Raw genomic sequence first — 22,202 nt, forward strand, 5'->3', positions numbered from 1 at the left:
ATTTTATGCTTTCTCCCCTTTTCCACTGCAATTTGCTTTTTGGTTGGTGTATTTGGTCTCAATATTTTGAAGATTTCCACCACTGCATTATTGTCTTTCATATTAAAACCAAGGCAGCCTGCAAACAACCAAATCCTACAAGGTGCTCAATGTTTATAACTTTCAGTGGGACATGCCCTGGAAACCAACTTGTAGAAAACAGAAAAGTCAAGAGAAAAATATTTCTCCATAAGCCTCCGCTTAAAGTAGTTTGGGAGTCCATTCTCCACACACACACACAGAAACTGCATGTTTGAACTCAAAAAAATTCACCTTTCTCAGCCCCAGTGGGTGGAGAAATAACACTTATTTCAAGGGGTAATTCTGAATAGAAGTCTCCATTTCCCTTCAGTAACTTCAGAAAAAACTTAAGGAGAAAGGGGCCACCATGCAGAGTCAGCCTTTGGAACCCATCAGTTCCAAATATGCACTTACATAAATGACTGGTTATGCAACATAGATGCATTTAAAACAAGAAATTGCCCTCTCCAGATCCTGCCCTTTTTGTATGTGCAAAAATTTCATCATGTACTTGTAGAAATCAAGAGCTAAACAGAAGTTTGCAAATTCCTTTTCACTAGCTATAAATGCAAAAAACAAAGGCAATGCTTAAGTTATTTTATTCTTTTTTGGAACAACAGACTATAAAAGGAAGAAGCAAGGTGTGTACATTCGTCTGCAGAATAACATCATATTCTTCACATGAAAATAATGAATAATGTACCTGGTATTCTTTTCAGTAAGCATATTTTTGTCTTTCTACAGGTTAGAAGCAAATCCAGACCTACCACTGGAGCAAAGGTAGGTATATGCCTACATGCACAATAAATGTCTCTAGAAGTCTCTTGGGATAACTGAAATTTTTGTAAGACCTGCAGTGCAAGTGATCAAGTACATCCAAGCTGTGGCAACGCAGTGCATTTCTCAAGTTTGTACAACTGGCAGTATTATGGATAAAGTCAGTAACGTTAGGAAGACAAACCAGCCAGTAGTTTATTTTTTTCTTATCTTACCTGTAGTAAGCATCTATCTCGAAAAGTGTAGCCTATCAATTTGTCCAAATGCATCAGGCACTGATGGTAGCGGACATGGTGGGTGAGGACAGGAAGCATCATCGCATGCTGAAAACCAACAGCAACATGGAAAAGCATTTAACTTCAGTGTGCAGAGTTCTCAGCTGACTAAGCTATAAATACAAACATTTCCCATTTGTCACAACACTGAGTTTTACTGTTTTGGTTTAAATGAGGAACAACAACAACAACAAGATAATCATAGTTTCTCAACTTTTATCATCAGAGCACTTAATTAAATCCGATTTGTCCACCTGCGTAACCACCGTCAGGACACAGCCCCACACAGACTAAATAAATAAATAAATAAACCCAGTATTCTAGTTAAGTATTCTGAATGAGGTAAAAAATGTCTGTCTCCAGTAACACCAAATTTCAGTAACCTGGGACTGAATATGATGCTATATGTTTGTATATTCTCATTTAACACCCTGCAGCCTTAAGTTAGTACCAAAGATGAAGAAAGACCATTTCCCTCTGCCTCATAACATTAGGGAAGAAACACTTCATACCACTTCAACCAGCTTTCACCCAACAACAGCAGCTACTTCATTTTCGAGCACAGTTATTAGTACCTTGCTTCATTTCCTTCCAAGGAAAATTAAGGGCCTTTTGAAATGCTGTAGCCTGGCATTTCCTTGCTTAATATGCTAAAAAATATCAGAAAGGTTGTTTTGATTATCTAGGAAACCGATACTGTTTTTCTGTTGGGGAAAATGTCGATAAAAAATTTCAATAAAACTATGTTGCACCAATGAAAATCTTCCTGTTTTAGTGTTTTACAGCAGGAATTCTACACTAATACGGGCTTTGGATGGATATGGGTTGAAATAAGCAAATAGTACAGTTTATTAGTACAGTGGTACAGCAAGTACATCAACATCTAAAATCTTGCATAAGTGTGAAAAGTAAGTGCTACAGGAGAACTGTCATTATTGCATGTAATCATTTTTATAACACTGATCTCAAACGTCAGTTCTTCTAATCATTCCTATTAGTGACATGGCATGAATATATTCAAAAGAATGACATGTTTTTAACAGAATCAAAATGTGAGGGCTATCACTATTAATTTCAGGAAGGGGAAGGTGCATAATTACAGAATATGAGCGTACAGTGTAGAGGGATACAAGAAAGTCAAGCATATAAAGCAGATTATGTATAATTCACAGAATAAACGATGTTATGGATTTCTGCATGTCTGTTAAAGAAAGAACAGCAAAAAACACAAACCGGTGAAAGTTACAAGACTGAAAAGTTAAACAGAAAGTATTGCCATTGGTTATTCTTAAGTAAAAGACTGAAATTTTTGAGAACTGAACACACAGATGGAAGGTTGTCCTGCTTTCAGCTAGGATAGAGTTAATTTTCTTCTTAGTAGCTGGTGCAGTGCTGTGTTTTGGCTCTGATGTGAGAACAATGTTGATAGCACACTCATGGTTTTAGTTGTTGCTGGGTGATGTTCACACTAAGTCAAGGACTTTCCAGCTTCTCAGGCCCTGCCAGCGAGAGGGCTGGAGTGGCACGGGAAACTGGGAGGGGACACAGCCAGGACATCTAGCCAAACTAGCCCAGTGGATATTCCATACCATAGAACATCATGCTGGTATATAAACTGAGGGGGTTGGCCAGGGCCTGGGAATCATTGCCCAGGGACTGGCTGGGCATCGGTCAGCAGGAGGTGAGCAGTTGTGCATCACTTATTTTCTTTCCTCCTTTACCTTTGGATTTCTTCCTTTCCCCCCACCCCTTTTCATTGTACCTGTTATTATTATTATTATTGCGTTTTTTTTAATTTTTCTTTCAACTATTAAATTGTTCTTATCTCAACCCTAGAGTTTACATTCCTTTCCGATTCTCTAAGCAGCTGCATGGTACTTAATTACTAGCCAAGATTAAACCACAAAGGTAATCACAGAGTCATAGAATTGTTTTGGTTGTAAAAGATCTTTAAGATCATCAAGTCCAACCGTTAACTCAGCACTGCCAAGTCCATCACTAAACCATGTCCTTAAGCACCATGTCTACACATCTTTTAAATACCTCCAAGGAAGGTGACTCCACCACTTCCCTGGGCAGCCTGTTCCAGTGCTTGACAATTCTTTCAGTGAATAAACTTTTCCTAATATCCAGTCTAAAAATCCCCTGGCACAGCTTGAGGCCATTTTCTTGTCTTATCGCTTGCTATCTGGGAGAAGAGACCAACAAACACCTTGCTACAACCTCCGTTCAGGTAGTTGTAACCAGTGATAAGGTCCCCCCGAGCCTCCTTTTCTCCACGCTTAACTGCAGTTCCTTCAGCTGCTCCTCAGAGGACTTGTGGACCCTTCTCTAGACACACTCCAGCACCTTAAAGTCTTCTAGTGCGGGTCCCAAAACTGAGCACAGGATTCCAGGTGCAGCCTCACCAGTGCTGAGTACAGGGGGTCGAACACTGCCCTGATCCTGCTGGCCGTGCTATTTCTGACCAGGACGCTACTGGCCTTTTTGGCCATCTGGGCACACTGCCTGCTCACAGGACAGGCTGTCGACCAACAGCCAGTCCTCTTCCACCGGATGGGAGTAATTAGTTAAGAGCAAGACAAAGATGCCTGGATCACTGAATGGCAGAAAAATGCAAAACTACACCAAGCAAAATGATTAAGTGAAATTTTATTTTGTTACCATGTCACTCTATTTAGAGTTTCCTTAAGGTAATTTACAAATTTTCCAGGGGAACATCCCTCTTACCTCCATTAAACTGTACAGGTGTGCTTCCTATACCTTCCTTCATAGAAGGAATTATTTTTAAAAACAACCAAACAAAACCCCCCCCAAAACAACCCCAGATCTGTTTCATAGGACAACTCTGCTTTCCTGCCTGCATGTTCCAGTGCCTTAGGCATAAAGAGTCCCTGAAGCAAGGTTTAATATCCTTTATAGCAATACATGTGGCCCTAAGTTTGAAGACTGAAATATAAAGTTTTAGATTATTATCAGCTGTGGTGCAGTGAATGAAGAATTGACATCTCCCTGGGAGCACGCAGGTCTTTAATTTGAGTCTTGCAGTTATATTGACAAAGTGCTGCTTTCATGGCACTAAGTACTTGATTGATTCAATTAATGTGCATCATGTTGGATTATAGCTATTTGATGCTTCTGATGTTTTATGTATTTATCTCTTTACGAGAAAATAAAATATGCTTGAAAAATTGTATTAGGCTAAAGAACAGCTAATGATTAAAAAAAAGTGTCCTGAAACCATATGGCCACAGGAGTTTTCACAACCTTGAAACTTGCATCTGGTTACAAACAAGTAAACCCTTTTCTTTGTTTAAATATATATGATTTTAACAATGCTGCATGTTCTTTTTCCTGCTGCAGCTGGCATGGCAAGGCAGGGACTCTCTCAGGTGCCCACAGCTACTGCCACCATCCCCCAGGCTAGCAGCCTGTTCCTCACCTGAAGCTGCAAAGATGAACCAAGTGAGCTGAAGTATTTTGAAATGTGTAATTTCTCTCCTTACCCTGAACACTTAACACTGCTGTTGAGGGCAGACCAGCAACAATACAGGCAACAATGAAGGGGGTTGTGTGGGGGTACCTTCTCAGCATGGCCTCATCCCGCCAGACTGCATAGTAAGTGCTGTCCAGCTCTGTGGGCAAGCAGTGCACTTCAACTACTGGGTAACTTCAAGTAAGCCTGGCACAACACAGCCATTTGACATTTCTGGAACACTTCACTCACCCTTTTACCTCCTGCTCCAAGTGGTTCATTTGCGAGACTGCACAGACCAGCGTCATTACTGCTACGTGGAACTTAGAACAACTCTAAGCTATCCGAGTGACTTAAAAGAGATTCAAACTTTTAAACTGTAACACTTTTAAAAGCATTAATTTTAAATCACTGCACTTTAGCTCTGCCCACAGAGTAGACTGATGTGTGTTTGGTTTTAGTCTTCTTTAATCTGGGAAAACGATGTAGCTACAGCAGTAATCTTAAATTTTACAAACATACAGTTTGCCTACTCTTGGACTCTCAAAGAAATCAAATCAAAGGACCTTCATACAAGAACTGGCTGACTTGCATGTTATGGCTGCAGCTGGGCACAAAACCATGAAATAACTTTACTTTCATCATTCTTTGGTGTTTTGCTGTCCTTCAACAACGAAATTAAACAGCAATATCCAAGAAGACATTAAGGGATGAATCACAGCAGATATTACGAGTAACACAGAACTGTTTCAAAGCTCCTAAATTAGAAATTTACACTCTTTACTTAACCTGTAAAAAGAGATACAGTTCACAACAAAAAATTAGAAAAGGGCTGTAATTTTTCTTGGCTTGAGAGAAGACACTGTTCCACTGTTCTCTTTCTTTTACTTCAGAAACAATAGTGGAACGACAATAAATGTTTCAGACAGATGAAAAGCAATTTTAGTTATTAGCATTTCCTCTCCTGTTAGAATTTCCCCTTTGGCCTTACCAGATTTCTAAAGTAACAATGGGATTTCTACCTATAACTTTGCCTAGCAACCCTCAAAGTCTATATTTCATACTGTTAATTTTAAGCATTTAATGCTTAAATAACATCTCCAAAACAACAGTTAAAAAAACGATGCAAATATACCTCCAGTATATTTATTTGGCTGTTATAACTACTTGAATTTTACTAATACGTTATTATATAAAAATTGCACTTATTTTTATCATATCACAAATCTGGTGGCTGTCAACTGCTCCAGGACAGATCTGGCAGAGATCTGTACCTTGGGGGTGTCAGGCACATAAAACAGAGTATCTGAAAGACATCTCCCTACTGATGGTCACCTGTTTTAATCCCGAAGTTTGGTGTGGGTTTTTGTTTGTTTCTTTCTTTCTTTATTCCAGGTTAAAAGATACTTCTTCATGCTTCACTGTAAAATTTGGGTTTTGAAAAAATATCTAAATAGAAAAATGTATTAAAATAAGAACATCTAAAGCCAACTCAATTGATGGATGAAGAAGTCGTTGGAATTCCATGCTAGACTCAACATTTGGGTAACCTCCAGCCTCAAGCTGGCCATTCCTAACCCCTCTCCTTGTGCTAATCAACCCAGTGGCAAGAAAACTAAAATTCTGAGATAACTTTTTCTGTGTGTGGAGGGGGGACAAGACACTAGAATAGTTCTCTAAATCAACAGATCTTATTGAGGTATTCACTTCACTTTGGTTCTTCAGCCTAGAATCACAACAAACCCTCGTACGAGGTAACTGGCAACTATCAAGAAAGAAAATATGTCAGTCATTTTTTCAGTTTAGTCACCTGGCAGACATCAGAGCGTATCCCTGTCTTCCAGAATCCCTGGCTACTCAACTCAACAGTCACTTCACGTCTCATCGTGTTCTTCTGACGAATTTTCTGCAGCGCTTCCTAAACAGGGAGAGAATGGAAGTCCTGTGAAGAATTTCTACGACAAAGCACTACCAATGCACACATGCGTGTGTTCACAATACCCTTTAAGGTTTGCTTTTGGTGAGCAGTTTCTAAGACAATCCAAGTCTTATAACTGCTAGCCATAGACTGGCAGATGTGCTGAAGTACAGTGTAGATAGAGGGTTTTGGTAAACCAAGAAGAGAACACAGGTGAACACATTTTTTATTGAAAATGACAGAACAAACCAGTCTGACTCATACATCCAAGATGATACATAAGCAAGTTAAGATCCTTAGAATGAAAGCACCTTCTTTACCCCTCTGTGCAAAACAACCTCTTCATTCTAGGCTGTCACCACGAGTACTCCTGGTTTGAAGCATTCAGTAGGAGTAAAACAAACTAAGTAAAAGAAAGGCTTTGTTTTGTGATCTCAGCTACTTCATAATAGCTCCTGTTCAACATTGTCAGTGCTCCCAGTCTGGGTAAAGGGTAAGCATTCACTAGTCTTGGAGCCTATTATGACGAAATCTGCTGATATTTTTTCAATTAAAGATTAAAAAAATAAAACCTGTTTTGCCTTGACCACTGGCTGTTTAGTGTCGTGTAAACAGTTTATTTGCCTCTAGAAACTATGGAAGGGACAGATTCATTAAAAGCAAGTATTTTTCTGTAAAAATGGAATGAAAGAAAACCAGCTAAAATAAATAATTCCTGGATCAGGATCTCCTGGTTCAAATACTACAAAGCCCTCAGGGTATGCAATCTCCCCACATGGCATGTGCTACTGGTAAAGATTCCCTCAACACTCTTCCTTCTTCAAAACACAAAACTTTTCAAAGCTGCAACCCATCCTCCCTCTCCTCTTTTTCACTACAGGGCACTTGCTCAAAGCTGTCTCTTCCCTGCTGCCAGTCTAAAGCCTGTAAGCATCTCTGGGCAGGACTGAGCTCTGTCTTCTGTTCTGCAGAGACTCAGAGTGGTTCCAAGAGGCACATCTATCCAGACACAGATTCATCAAACCTCAGACATCTCAATACTGAGGTGTCTAAGGTAGGAGGCTAGTTAGCCCTGGCGCCTTTTATATTCAATGAAGGGGGATAAATGGCTTCCAAAAATGTATTTTATTTCTCTCTCCACTGACTTCAAAGTGAGTCTTCAGGTCCCAATTTATGCACCTGCTGCAAATGCTCAAAGCTAGGTTAGAGGAACCTTGTCACAAATAACAACATCATACAATCTCATAGTAGTGAATGACTGATGGCAAAGGGAACAGAGATGCTTGCAGCATTGCACCCCTTATGCATTGCCCAAAATTTGCATTTTGAGGCTGTGTCATTGGGCATTTTCTGAGACAGCTGCTACAGTGTTTGCTAGATTTAACTGTACTTTTAGGCTAACTGGCTCATAATACATGACTGATAATCTTTAAAAGCCCATGTACCAGTCAGGTGCAGCCCTGCTGTTCCTTCTAAGTTACTATCACTTCCACTGGCAAAATGCATAGGTTATCCTCACATAAAGCTTCTGCTTCAGCCCCATACGCGCCTCTGATGGCAAACTACTTGTGATAAACCCATTATCCTAGATAATATGGTCTAGCAACAAAAATCAGCACACCACACATTAAGTGATAAATAAACAAGGAGCATTTTATCTTTTGAAGCAAAACGTAATCACCCACCTGCATCCAATCCACTACAATTTTACAAATAAGTCATCCATTAGCCCTTAATGAAAAGATGCCCATAAAACAATAGTTGTCCCTTCTACTTGCTCAGAGTGTAGAAAGCTGTAGCAAACAAAATTATCTCCTATAGGGACAAAATATTTTTTTCTGTTAAGTCACAACATTGTTGTTTTTTCCCATTTACAAGTAAGCAAGCTAAGGGCTTATTTAACATCAGCGTAAATAAAACATTAACTAAGACTCTTGCTCCTGCAACAGCATACTATGCTTTGCAGTAATAATAAAAATCAGATGCAATGTCAAATGTATCAAACATTTACTGCAACCAAAGCTACACAATTAGCAAACTGGGGAAGACTCAGGAACTGGATGCAGTGATCCTCATGGGTTCTTTCCAGCTGAGGTTATTCTATGACTCTATGAAACATCAGTTTTTCTAATCAATAAATAAAAATACAACACCACTTAATTAAATTCCATCCGGTACAAAAGATGTTAATTTCTCCTCTAGGTATTCTTTACATCAGCTGTCCAATTAAGAGTGCCTGGTAGACATGCACCAGACAAGTTCAAAGCTTTAGTCCAATATCTTAAAAAATAGATACCTGAGAGCAGGCTGCTTTAGACTATATTTAGGTGACTTTAGTTTTCTGATTTTAATTCCCAGTTGGCTGAGCATCTGCACTTAGGAAATGCTTATAGCTCATCACTTCAGGGGAAAAAAAAAAGTGAGAAAAGACAAAAATTCAACAAATACCTCATTTATCATTGCAGATTACTGAAAATAACAACAACCAGATGACTTCAGCTCAAAGATCTTAAAGAACATCACTAAGACTGCCTAAAAATTACAATTTAAAATCATGCACAAGTGTGGCAGTTTTCATCTTAGAAGAGAAATGTTTAAAATTACGAGCCAGTTAAAAGTGCACTCTGAAATAAAAAATCCTTCTCTATGCTAATTCTTGAAATCATTAATGGCAATGGCTATAAAAAAGTTATGGTTCTATAACAATCATTTCTAGACTTGGGTAAAAAAACTTGCAGTAGTTTGACAGCTGAAAAAAAGAAAAACGCATCCATTCACTAACAAGCAAAGATAAAAATAAAATCAGTGTTAACAGCCTGAAATGAAAATCTGTTGTAAAGGATTTCTATTGTTTCCATATACAGGGTGGTCATATGGCTTTATTTCATCCTGAATTAACCATGCTTATTTATCTGTTATAGGACAGCCCAGCATACCTCTCTTTGTGATAATTTCTGTTTATCAGCCTGTTTGACTTTGGGACTATTAGCCAACAGGTGACGCAGCTTCACATAACTCTTCCACAGCTTTTGGTACCTGAAGGACAAAATCAGAAAACAAACATTTTGGTCAATAGAACAGAAGTCCCACTGTTTCTCCTTATGAATGCACCAGCTGCTAATAATGTACCCATATACACACAGATTGTCTACAAGCATCTTCTTGCTGCAGAAAAAAATCTCAGAGCATCTTCCAAGAGAGTCAACAGTGTCTCTGCAGTCGTTCCAGCTGGGTGGACACAGCAGCAGACAGGAGGCATTAGTGTGCACTGAGGTGAACAGAAAAGCTCAGAGTAGAATCCAGGACTCCCAAATACCCACCCATCCTCTCCAAAGGGCCACCTCTGCAGGCTGAGAAGACTTGCCCACAGCAATGACAACTCAATTCAGGCAAGTGAGAACTCCCTCTTCTCCACAGGGTTTACTTATCACTAACTGAAAAGCAGTTGTAACTTTTCCCAAGAAGTGTCTGTTCTTACACTGGCCGAAACATTTTAGTGAAGCACCCGAGAAAGAGCATAAGTCATGTGCAACACAAAGTCATTCTGTGAACAGTGGAATAAAGCGTCATTCCCTACGGGTTTGTGATGAATGGAAACAGCAAGTCAAGTTTTCTCTATGGTTACCATACACTTAAGGTTTCTGGTTCTCTCCAACTGTCAAGCCTTTTCCTATTCTGGGGCTGTTGAATTACACATGAACCTCAATAACAGAACTTTTTCTTCAGTGGGAGTCCCTCTGCAGCCTAGCACAGATTTTCACAAAACCTGTGAAGAACTTAATCCATTTGCAGACAACATCCCACCACTCCGTTCAGCTGCAATTCACCAATGGGTTCAAAAGTTACTATGGCAGGACAGCAACCAACAGAATCGTGACACAGACCTTGTGTCCTTAGGAAATGATACTATCTTCAAAATAGTATCACCTCTGTAGAGATTTTTCAAGAAAACCCATAAACCCAGGCTTTTTAATAGGAAACAAGGAATTAGAGGACTGTGGGAGGAAGTTTACCCAAGTGGTTTATTTTCTTCTATATATTTACATTATAAAAGAAGATCCTCTTCAGCACCAGCTTAGAACAGTGGTTTTAGTAGGAAGCTACCACATTAGTAGCAAAGCTGTAAACAAAGCAGCAGCTCTTTTACTATTTCATAATCGTCCCAGCATCCTGGGTTCACAGGCACACATTTTTTTATTGGCATTTTCTCCATAGCTATTGCTCTGCAGCATTCTTAAATATATACTCTGTCTCTAGAGATGCTGGTATCTTTTGAGTCTATAAACACATCTGAAAGGGTCAATCCATAGATTTTTTTATGCTCTGTTCTCCGCATTTCTGCAGTCTGCAGAATAGCACATCTATTTCTGACAAATCCCCATCCAAAGAAGAAAAACAAGTTAATGAACAAATCGACCAACCAGAAAACAAACAAATGGCACAAGGAGGTTTCAACCCAAAAAGAACCACCTGAAACTATGATCTACAATGTATGTTTTACTACTAGTATTAATATGGGTAGAACAAGCTCTGTTACTGCGTTTAAGTTTGAAAATTATTAAACAAATTACAATAACAAAAATTCTGTATTAGAACACCATAAAGAAAAGACACATCTTTTCTGGGCATTGCTTATCTCACACATACCAGAGTTAAGCCAGAGTTAAGGCACAACAGAGGTCTTCCACACAAACTGCTTTGTTACTTTGATAAAAAGAACTACCCCTAAATTCTGGAAGCATCTCTGGAAAAACAAATAAACAAAAAACCCCAACAACAACAACATGAAAATTTTAGAGTTAAAATCAAAAAAAAAATGTGAGAAGAATATGTTTTGTATCTTTATACTGGTTTTGATACCCGGTACTAGAACTTTACAAACATTAAGAAATTCAGCATCAAAATAAAGGTAGTTCTTAAATATTCTTTCTATGGATGAGAAAACTAGAAGATTCACATGGCACCAAGGCCCACCAGCAACAGATGGGAATGACCTGTCTTAGAGGGGGAAAAGGACACTAGGTCTGGAGTTAGCAGGGCTCACAGAGAGCTTTAAACTAGATTTGAAGGGTGAAGGGAATAAAACCAGGCTTGTTAGAGGCTGGGGGCAGCACACCAGTGTTGGATGTGAGATCAATAGCACAGCTGACGTGCACCTATGCCAATACCCAAAGCATGGGCAACAAACAGGAGCAGCTGGAAGCCATCATGCAGCAGAAAGACAATGACATAGTCACTGTCACAGAAACATGGTAAGATAACTCGCATGACTGGAGTGCTGCAATGGACGGCTATAAACTCTTCAGAAGGGATAGGCAAGGAAGGAGAGGCGATGGCATAGCTCTGTGTGTCAGGGAGTGTTTTGACTGCCTAGAGCTGAATGATGGTGACAGTAGGGTTGAGTGTTTATGGCTAAGAGATGGTGACAGTAGGGTTGAGTGTTTATGGCTAAGACTATTTATGGGAGGGTCAACAAGGCAGATATTCTGGTGGGAGTCTGTTATAGACTACCCAACTGGGATGATGAGACAGATGAAATATTTTACAAGCAGCTAGGAAAAGTCTCAAGATTGCTAGCCCTTGCTCTCATGGGGGAATTCAACTTACTGGAGGGCCACTGAAAATATAACACAGCAGAGAGGAAACAGCCTAGAAGGTTCCTTGAGTGTGTGTAAGATATCTTCCTGACACAGCTGGTAAGTGAGCCAACCAGTGGAGGTGCCCCACTGGACCTGCTGTTTACAAGCAAAGAAGGACTGGTGGGTGATGCAGTCTGAGGACATCTTGGGCATAGCAATCATAAGATAAGAGTTTTTTGATTCTCAGAGAAGTAAGGAGGTGGGTCAGCAGAACTGCTATCTTGGAGTTCTGGAGGCCTAACTTTGGCCTGTTTAAGAGCCTGGTTGACAGAGTCCCTTGGGAGACAGTCCTGAAGGGCCAAGGAGCCCAGGAAGGTTGCACACTCCAAGGAGGAAGTCTTAAAGGAGCAGGAGCATGAGCAGGTCATCCCCATGTGCTTAAGACAAGCCGACAGGGGAGAAGACCAGCCTGGCTGAACAGAGTGCTTTGGCTGGAACTCAGGCAGAAAACGTGAGTTCACCACCTTTGGAAGAAGGGGCAGACAATCCTGGAGAACTATAAAGATGTCACAAGGTTATGCAAAGCAAAGATTAAAGAGGCGAAAGCCCAACTAGAACTCAAGCTGGCCACTACCATAAAAGATAACAACAAATGTTTTTACAAATACATTAGAAACACAAGAAGGGCCAAAGATAATCTGCAACCTTTATTGGATGCAGCAGGTAACACTGCAACAAAGGATGAGGAAAAGGCTGAGGTACTTAATGCTTTCTTTACTTCAGCTTTCAATAGCAAGACCAGCTCCTCTCTGGGTACTCAGCCCCCCGAGCTGGAAGACAGGGATGAGGAAGAGCAGAATGAAGTCCCCACAGTCCAGGAGGAAACTGTTAGTGACCTAGTGCTCCACTTAGACATGCACAAGTCTATGGGGCTGGACTGGATCCACTCACAGGTACTGAGGGAGCTGGTGGAGGAGCTCACCAAGCCACTCTCCATCATTTTTCAACAGTCCTGGCAAACTGGAGAGGTCTCCGAAACTGGAGGTTAGCCAACGTAACGACCATCTTCAAGGGGCAGGAAGGAGAATATGGGAAACTACAGGCTTGTCAGCCTGACCTCGGTGCCATGGAAGGTTATGGAGCAGATCACCCTGGAGGTATTTAAAAAATATGCATAGATACAGTGCTTAGTGACATGGTTTAGTGATGGACTTGGCAGTCCTGGGTTAACGGATGGACCTGATGATCTCAAAGGTCTTTTCCAACCTAAATGATTCTATGATTCTATGAAGATGAGAAGGATTAAAAGTCATGCTCAAAGCCAGAAGAAAATATGTTATTAATTGGATAAGCATGGACTCTTCCCTCTTCCCACCATACGACATTCAAAATTCTCAGCACCTAGTTCTAGAAGAATATGTTCTAGAAGAATATGAGTGTTTGGGCCTCAAAACTGCAGGTGAAATTCAATGTCCTTAAAAGACACTGGAGGAAAATGCATGAGGAAAAAGACAATGTTAACTGGATATGCACAAGAGAATAGCTCTATACTGTCTGGCATCATTCAGAAAACAGATCTCCAACTCACTGGAAGAGTTCCCTGGAATTGTGAGAAATGAAAAATTGTGAACAAAATCCAGCAATCATTATTATGCTACTACACCAGTCCACAGTGAAACAGTATTTCTTGTTCTGCCTGAAGTTCTGATTTCCTCTCCACTCCTTCACTACATTCCTCCCAATACCTATAATGATATAAAAGGTACAGAGAAAATCAGCTTGGACACTGCTGTGTAGACTTGATCCTTCAAGGCATAGAAAGGGACAACTAAGTAGGATATGGCAGAGTGCAAGAACGTAAATGTCACGAAGAAAGCAAGCAGAAAATGGCTATATTCTTCATCATTAGATGTAAGACCTGAAAAGCATTTAATTAAACGATCAAGCAGCAGCTCTGAAGCAAAAGTCAGTCCTTTTTCATATGATGCACAACAGTACTGTCAGTAGTTTTATGCTACAACTACGGTCAGTAGCATAAAAAGATTCAAACAGTGATTTGAGAAATTTAGAGAAGGAAAGTCCATTCAGGGCTGTTAAAACAAAATGATCTACACACATCCTATAGCTCAGAAGTCCATATGCTACAGACCTTTGGAAGCATGGATAAGTATTTCTTCCCCTCTGCCTTCCTGTTAGGCTATTCTCTCTCCAAAAACCCCGCAACTGACCTCTCAGAGAAATAACACTGAGCTTGAGGAACCTTTGGTCTGACCTAGAAGAGCTGTTCTCAGGTTGAGAAATTTCATGCTGCACATGCACGTTTACTTCAGCAGATCCTGAATTATGCCAGAGAAAAGAAGTTATACCTTATATTCTCTGATTTACAAGAGCTTGTGTCCATTGTCATAAGCACTAAGCTTCCTAGCAGACTCAATTAAGCACATGAACAAGCCCTATTTAAGCCACAAATTACAACAGTAATGAGATTCTGAATGAAAGATGGAATGAAAGTATCTTACTGAGGATCTCCAGCATAACTGAGTTGAGCAGGTCGTATCCCAAAGTGGACAATAATGGGGAAAGTAATTACATCAGGATTGAACTGTTCCCGGTCCAGTTGATCAATACGAACTGAGCTGGGTTTCTAGGAGAAAAAACAAAATACACCTAATTGATAACAGCTCCATGAAAAATTTATTGCCTCTAGCTCATACTGTCCAGGAACTACGAAGCAGCTCTATTTCAAGCTCATACTGTCCAGGAACTACGAAGCAGCTCTATTCCAAGCTTATTAAAATACACATAAAACTAAACACTAATATGATAAAAAAAAATATTTGAAGTGACTGAAACAAAGTTAATTGACTTAGCTCTTAGTGAAAAAGGGAAATATTTTTATTTTCATTTTACAAGTTGGGAAATTTAGTTTGATTATTTTCATGAAAAGTGGCTTTCTTTGGTTGAACATCACACTGGAAATAAAATCAGGATTAGCATTCTGGCATCCAAGCTCCCACACACCCGAGTAGTTTGCTAGGATCAGGTAACCTCTCTAATTTTAGCTCTGCTTCTGATTTCCCAAAGCAAGTGAAGCCATTATTATATCCATTCAATCACACCAACCAAACAGCATTAAAAAAATCTGTCATGCTACTCTTGCAAAAGGCTCCTAGGCTGATGTGTACAATGAGGAATACAGTCTCATATAATGAGGAAATTTCTGTCTTTTTTACACTTCAAAACAGAAGTTCTTTTTCCAGTTAAAAAGGACAGCACAGAAGGAGGCAACTTTTGCTTCCCTCTAAAAACACCGAAAATGAGTAATTCCACATCACTGCAGAATACATGCTGCTTACAGAGCTCTCGATCACTTATCTAACATATTTAAAGACTCAGCTGAAGATGCACAGTTTGTCTTCAAGTAAACACTTTCTCCATTACCTGGCAAGCTGCTTTGTAATGTGCCTGCTTACTCCCTGCTTTGCAATCAGCTGGATGAAGCCAATATTTTGTTTGTCTAAGGTTTCAGAAATAGGGCATTACTTCTAGTTACCTGCATCTCAGAACTTCTAATTTAGCATTGTGAATTTCTCAAAGATGAGTTTCATAGACAGAGAAACAGCTTCCACCATTCTCTTCACAAAACAATAAAAACTGTGTCAAGAACAAAGCTTTCAGCCTTCAAATCACCTTGGTAGAACTGCTCACAAGAATCATTTTCTGCATGGATAAGCAAAGCCCATTCTATAAATCAAGGTAAGCCTCACCAGGTGGTCACATTTCCAATCTATTCTAGAAAAAACAAAAATTTACTTAAAACTTTGACATTCAGATAGAGAAACATTTTCCAAGGGAAAAATGCTCATCAGTTTCCCTTTGAACATGATGACTGAACATAAAGTTACATCTCCCCAGCCAAAAAAACCAAAGAAAAATGAAAAAATTAAAAGTTAGTTAGGTCATGCTTCTAGGCTTTAAAAAAAAAAAAAAAAAAGGAAGAGAAAAACACTCACCCACAGCACTTCCAACAAAAAGGGATTAGGACGACAAAAACTAATGAAAAAATGGGGAGGGATTTGTAGCAGGCAGAATGATGCTCCCAAATTTCAGGACTTTAAGCTCTGGTTTAAAGTTTATCTGGTTTTGTGAGGTTTGCACAAAGCCAAGTCGAAAAGCTTTTATTTTCAGTTTTTCATTGGTTCTCCCCTTCCATAACATTAAAAATTAGGAACTTCTCCCGTCCCCACTCCCCTCAAAAAAGCAGCCTTGCTATGCAACAAGTCCTCTGAAAACCAAGGTGGCAAAATGTGATAACAGAATATGAAACAATAATTATACTCAATACGCCAATTATAATCAATATATATTTAAAAATTACAGATAATATTTTCTTATTAAAATGTTCCATACTTTAGACACTGAAATGGAAGAAATCTGATCCTTACAAGTGCGAAAGGGAGAAAAGCTTTCAACACACCTATAGCGGGGCCTGTGTAAAATGCGTGGCCTCAGGATCACTCAAAATCAGACTCTTCCTCTTTATTTACATGACACTGCCTTTGAGTTTTGTCACTGTTACACAGACGTTCACAGATGTCTGAAAACAACCAGGACAAAAGAACTCCTTCTTTAAGACTCAGTCACCATTGTTCCTTCACTGACAGTTATGAGAGGGGTGTAGCTAGGCCATGCTTTTTTCCTTCAGCACAGTGAACAATAGCTTCCCCTCTGGTGCCGCTTCTGAAGGTTAAATGAACAAACAGCACCATACAGAAACGTACAGTACAAACTGCACACCAGCAGACAGGACACAATCAAATTAGATATTATTCTTCCAGATTTTTATCCCTGTATTCTTCTAAAAGTGCTGTGAGTGACCATGTAATAATCACAATCTCGCTTTTAAAAATCTCATCAACACTAAAGAAATTCTAACAGAACAGAGGCCCATTATCTTTGTTTTCTACTCCAAAACCCATCAATCAAGGCTTTGCTGATATTAGAAGACATGATGACACTGTTTGCAGATGTAGTGCAAAAATATGTTAAAATACATATATATTTAAGTGGGATTTATACGCCTATCAAAGTTTTTTCCCTTCTCCAGCAAGCATATATACACCTAACTTAAAATTAAAATACATATAAAAAACCTAGATCTGCTCACAAAAGGAATTATTTCTGAAGGGATGTTGTGTAGGAAAGCAGCAAAATAAAATTTAGTGGTTTTACTTTGTAGTGTCAAGTGGATAAAATTGAAGAACTGTCATTTTCTAAAACAGTTTCACATTGTAACAGAACTGTTTTATCTCCTAATGTTACAAAATGCACAGAAAAATACTTTCATACTGGTTTTCACTTACTTTCATACTCAATAGAATATGCTGCAATGAACAGAAAAAATCCTCAAACTAAGAAGAAAGTCATTGCAATCTTGAGAGAAAAAACATGTTCTAGTTATGGCATTATAACATGACATTTCAAAGTGTTGCAGATTTCTTTTATGCTTACATATTTTGATGTCCACATGCATCTCTAAAAACGTTGTCTTGTAGCATGCAAAGCTTGTCTAGTAAAAATCACACAAAACCTCAAAATTAACACTACCACTCACAAAATGCACCCCCTTGTGCATACATTTACAGTTTAGTGACACAAGGAAGGAGCATATATGCGTTTGTTCATGCTAATCAAAAAATCAAGTTTTCAGCTAGCTGAAATCAGCTTATCTTCAGCGACGCCACTGAAGTTACCTCAACGTATACCATTCAGATGCTGAAGACTGTTGCACTAGCATGTACCTTGTATCACAGAAACCACAGGTGACAAAGTTACACAGTTAAGGCTGTCTAACGATTTCTATTATGAGATTCTGGTTTAGCACTGTTTTAACTGTCTCAGTTTTTCATAGTGAGAGTTCATGTGTATTCTGTATTTCAGGTTCCCAAAGATGATCTTATTTTCCTTTTGGTTTAGAAAGTTTTAGCCAGAACTAAAACACTTAGAATGAAATCAAGGGAAAAATAAATTACCCTGTCCAAGTTATGATTAGCTTATAATGCAGTTTACTAAATTTAATGCTGTCATACTTAAAAGTATGAACTTGAAAAATATATTTAGGAAGTCATCCTAGCTGCAGTTTGGTAACAAGTTTTTTAGTTAGCAAACAATCTCCCCTTAGGCATGATACCTAGGCACATTTTTTCTGCAGAAGCTGAGAAGTTGAGCTATAAGTAAAGGAGGAAAAGCAAAGAAGGAAAATGAAGTCAGAGATAGAGAGGTATTACAACTGAGAAAGCTGCATGGCAGTCTAAAATATTAAGTCCAAAACATTCCTATACTACTGAGATACCACCATGCAATATTGACCAAACCATGCAAGCAGAACTCTGCAGCTTTTAGTGGACATTTACTTGTATGACCCACATTTTGTAAGTGCAAAAGTTAAAAAAAGAAGTGGGCTAAAATCACATAAATACTGGAGTTGAAAGGAGCTGTGTTCAGAGAACATATGCCTTAAAATACTAATTGTTCCAAAATAATAAGGCCATAGGGGTTTCAAGCACACCACTGAAAATTAATGGATGCATTCATTAACATACACAAGATTCCTCAGTGTGAGTGAGAGCAACAGAGAAACAGTGTGGGAAAACCCCACAGAGGCAGAAAACACCTTTTCCATATTCAGGGCAGAATCTGCATGGAAGACACTAAGTAGAGCTAGGGGGTAAAAAGAGGAAGATGAAAGAAAATAACAAATAGTTACTAATTCTCTGGTTCTGTGTCAGGGAAAAGAGAATGAGATCACACAACACAAAGACTGCCTAAGAAAATAAGCAAGCAGAGGAGCAAACTATGGTTTCACATACATAAAATATAGCCATTCCTTTTACACACACATTGAAACAGTGCTCATCTGGAAACATGCCCTCCAGTAGAGCGGCGGAGGGTGTAGTTCTTCCCAGGGTTGGAAGAAGTCAATGAACTGTTCCTATGGCAATCTGCAACTGTTACTGGTCATCTGTTCCCTTTCCAATTCAGCCTGGAGCAAACTCCCTGAAGCAAGACATATTTGTGTCATTGGGTTGTTGATAATCAGAATTATTTGCTCTACCATGCCAGGGCTGGTAACGATCATCCCTTTGCATTCTTCTGCGTATTTCTGCCATTCCAGCTCTTCCCACTGAAGCATGTTGGCAATCTCCTCTTCAGGCACCAGGGCTTTATTGCATCGTAACAAGTAGAGAAGAATCTGATGCATTGAGAGTACTTCTTTTCCTCCATCTTAAAAGAATAAATAAATAAAATGCATTTCAGATATTCACTCCTAAAGCATGAGCAAGACAGAAAATATGCAGAACACATAAAATATATGGATAAGCAAAATAAAATGCAAAATGCTTAAGCGACTTGACAAATATGAAGGCAAATATTTTATTGATGAATACTGCACTTGCATAAACACTTTGCTAAACTGGAAGCAATAACAGTTATGGTAGCAAGTGTAACAGTTTCATCATACTGTAAAGTTGAAGTTTCTAACTTGCCTGAAAAAACTTTAAAATGAGTAGGCAGAACAATCAGTTACACTGTCCAGTTATATCTTCCTTTTCACACTTCTATAATTCTTTTTTACAACAGTAGTTAAAAAGCCTTTAGGCATTCTCACAGCTTTTTTTTTTTAAAGAGCACTCAAAATTTTATGGGATACTTCTGGATGAATGTAGCAAGTTATCCTTGCATTTCAAACTCATCTGCATGCTTACATGCTGTACCTGCAGACTAAAGAGTCTCATGCTGTTTTCTATCACTAAAATCAAGGACACGTGAAAACAGCTAAATACTTCAAAGACCCCAGGAAACATGCATAGCAAAGGCTGCCTGTAACAAAGGAAGGCAGTATAATAAATATCTGACTGGCTTCAGGTAGCCAGTTACAGGTGTGAAGACACAAACAGGAAATATGAGTGACAGTCCTGACAGACCACCACTCACAGACACTGACTATTCAAACTAAGTACGTACATTTATACAAGTAAAAAGATAAGACAGATTACTATAGTGCTTTAATTTGGAAACACATCTCTCTGACTCCTTCCAACAACAGGGTATTAATCTGTAGGTATAGAGGCATCCAAGTTTCATCCCTACAGAGCAAAAGTGTTGATTTCCCTTCCCCAGGGAGCAGGGCCAAACTGGTCCTGCTCCCGAGTACGTTCTCTCTCATTACACATACAATAAAAAGGAATGGAATAAAAAAACCAGAAGTAAAGCCTTAGAGCAGCATGGGGGATGATGCCACACCACAAGAAATGTGATCCCAGGCACACAGGAATAGCCTCACAGAACTGCTCTGTTAACAGTAGTGCCGCATAAGATGATGCTGTCTACAAAACACACGAGGGAACAAGCACCTCTCTTACTTCAGCTGCGATTACAGCTTTATGGTACAGAAAAAATGAAAGGGAATGACATAACTTGGCCTCTTAGAACAATTAACCTCATTCAAACTCCAAGAGGGAATCTTGAATAGGGAAAATACACCCTAAACCTCACTGGAAATGGAAATTACTTCTAAATAGCTACAGGGGCAGATTTTTAAAAGTGAAAAGTTTTCCTTCAAATTAAAGGGTTTAATTTGAAGTTTACAAAACTTGTGTCTTTGTCAACACCCAGATTATGCTGTTACGGAAGAGGTAGCCCATGTCCAACGATCACTAAAAGAAATACCACAGTGCAGCCATACTGTCATGGTTTAACCCCAGCCGCAACTAAGTACCATGCAGCCCCGCACTCACTCCTCCCCTGGGTGGGATGGGGAGAGGAATTAGAAACAAGTAAAACTTACAGGTTGAGATAAAAACAATTTAACAATTGAAATAAAGTAAAAGATAATTATAATAATAACAACAACAACTGTAATGAAAAGGGGGGGGAAGAGAAAGGACTAAAGCCCAAGACAAGTTATGCACAATACAACTGCTCATCACCAGTTGACTGATGACGCCCAGTTTATGTACTGACCATGACATTCTATGGTATGGAATATCCCTTTGGCCAGTTTGGATGAGCTGTCCTGGCTGTGCTCCCTCCCAGCTTCTTGTGCATCTCCTCACTAGCAGAACATGGGTAACTTGAGAAGTCCTTGACTTCAGGCAAGCATTACTTAGCAACAACTAAAACATTAGTGTGTTATCAAGTTACTCATATCCTAAAACAAAAACACAGCACTGTACCAGCTACTAGGAAGAAAATTAACTCTATCCTAGCTGAAACTTACTGAAGACCATGTGCAGGAAGGGTACAGCTTGCTAAAAATAGCATTTTTTTTCCTGACCTTTCCTGGGTCAGAACAGGCAATACTTGGGACCTCATATATTGGGGGTTTTTTTGTAGTCTTTTACTTTCTTGCATTTATAATCATAAAAATCCTTGACAATGAATACAATACAGCAACTACTCCACATGCTATGCATCTCTGGCACTCAGTAAACCCAGTATAATTAGCTCAAAGCTCAGAGCTACACCAAGGCCTGTCCCTAAGTAATCCTGACATCCCAACCCCCACATTTTTAGACCATGTTAGAAAAATAAGAAAGAAAAATAGAGGGGATGGAAAAATCAGTAATTCATTTATATCTTTAAAGAGACAGCTGATGGATGTGTGGAGATCTGTTGCACCAATATGTCTTCTTTGATTAGACATATAGAAACACTGTTCTGCAAACATACCTGAAGGAAATAGATTCCTACTCTCTGGAAATTAAATATCTCCAAGGATATCTCAAAAAAATAATCAATACAAAATGTAAACTTGATTAAAAAAAGTATCTGTCAAAGACATTAAAAGGCAACTATATATCCAGAAATATCAGGAAAAAGACATTTTTTATAAAGAGTTAGAAGGCTGGGGACCTTAAAGAGGAAGCACACAGGAATACAGAGACTTATCTCTCCCTATCAGTAAACAAGCCAACAGTACAGAAACGACTGACTTCTAAAACAAAATAAAACAAAACAGAACATAAAACCCCCGAACTAACAGAAAAACAGCCTCAAGCTACAAAAACCAAGCAGGTCAAACTTGTTCTCATTTTGTGCTGAGGTCAAGTTAATCA

At 39.1% G+C, this 22,202-nt stretch overlaps 1 protein-coding gene across 2 annotated transcripts in view; it reads right to left on the bottom strand.

Moving 5' to 3' along the window:
• DROSHA (drosha ribonuclease III) overlaps positions 1-22,202 on the bottom strand; it is an 80,432-nt gene that overhangs the window by 33,558 nt on the left and 24,672 nt on the right. For both annotated transcript variants that reach the window (XM_037380327.1, XM_037380328.1), the window contains 5 exons: positions 19,199-19,368; positions 14,604-14,728; positions 9,442-9,541; positions 6,398-6,505; positions 1,053-1,160 (listed from right to left, as the gene is read on the bottom strand). In XM_037380327.1, coding sequence (XP_037236224.1) covers positions 1,053-1,160; positions 6,398-6,505; positions 9,442-9,541; positions 14,604-14,728; positions 19,199-19,368 — 611 coding nt within the window. The remainder of the gene's footprint in view (positions 1-1,052; positions 1,161-6,397; positions 6,506-9,441; positions 9,542-14,603; positions 14,729-19,198; positions 19,369-22,202) is intronic.

This window comes from Falco rusticolus, chromosome 3 (assembly GCF_015220075.1).
Source record: "Falco rusticolus isolate bFalRus1 chromosome 3, bFalRus1.pri, whole genome shotgun sequence".
In the NCBI taxonomy this organism is placed as follows: Eukaryota; Metazoa; Chordata; class Aves; order Falconiformes; family Falconidae; genus Falco; species Falco rusticolus.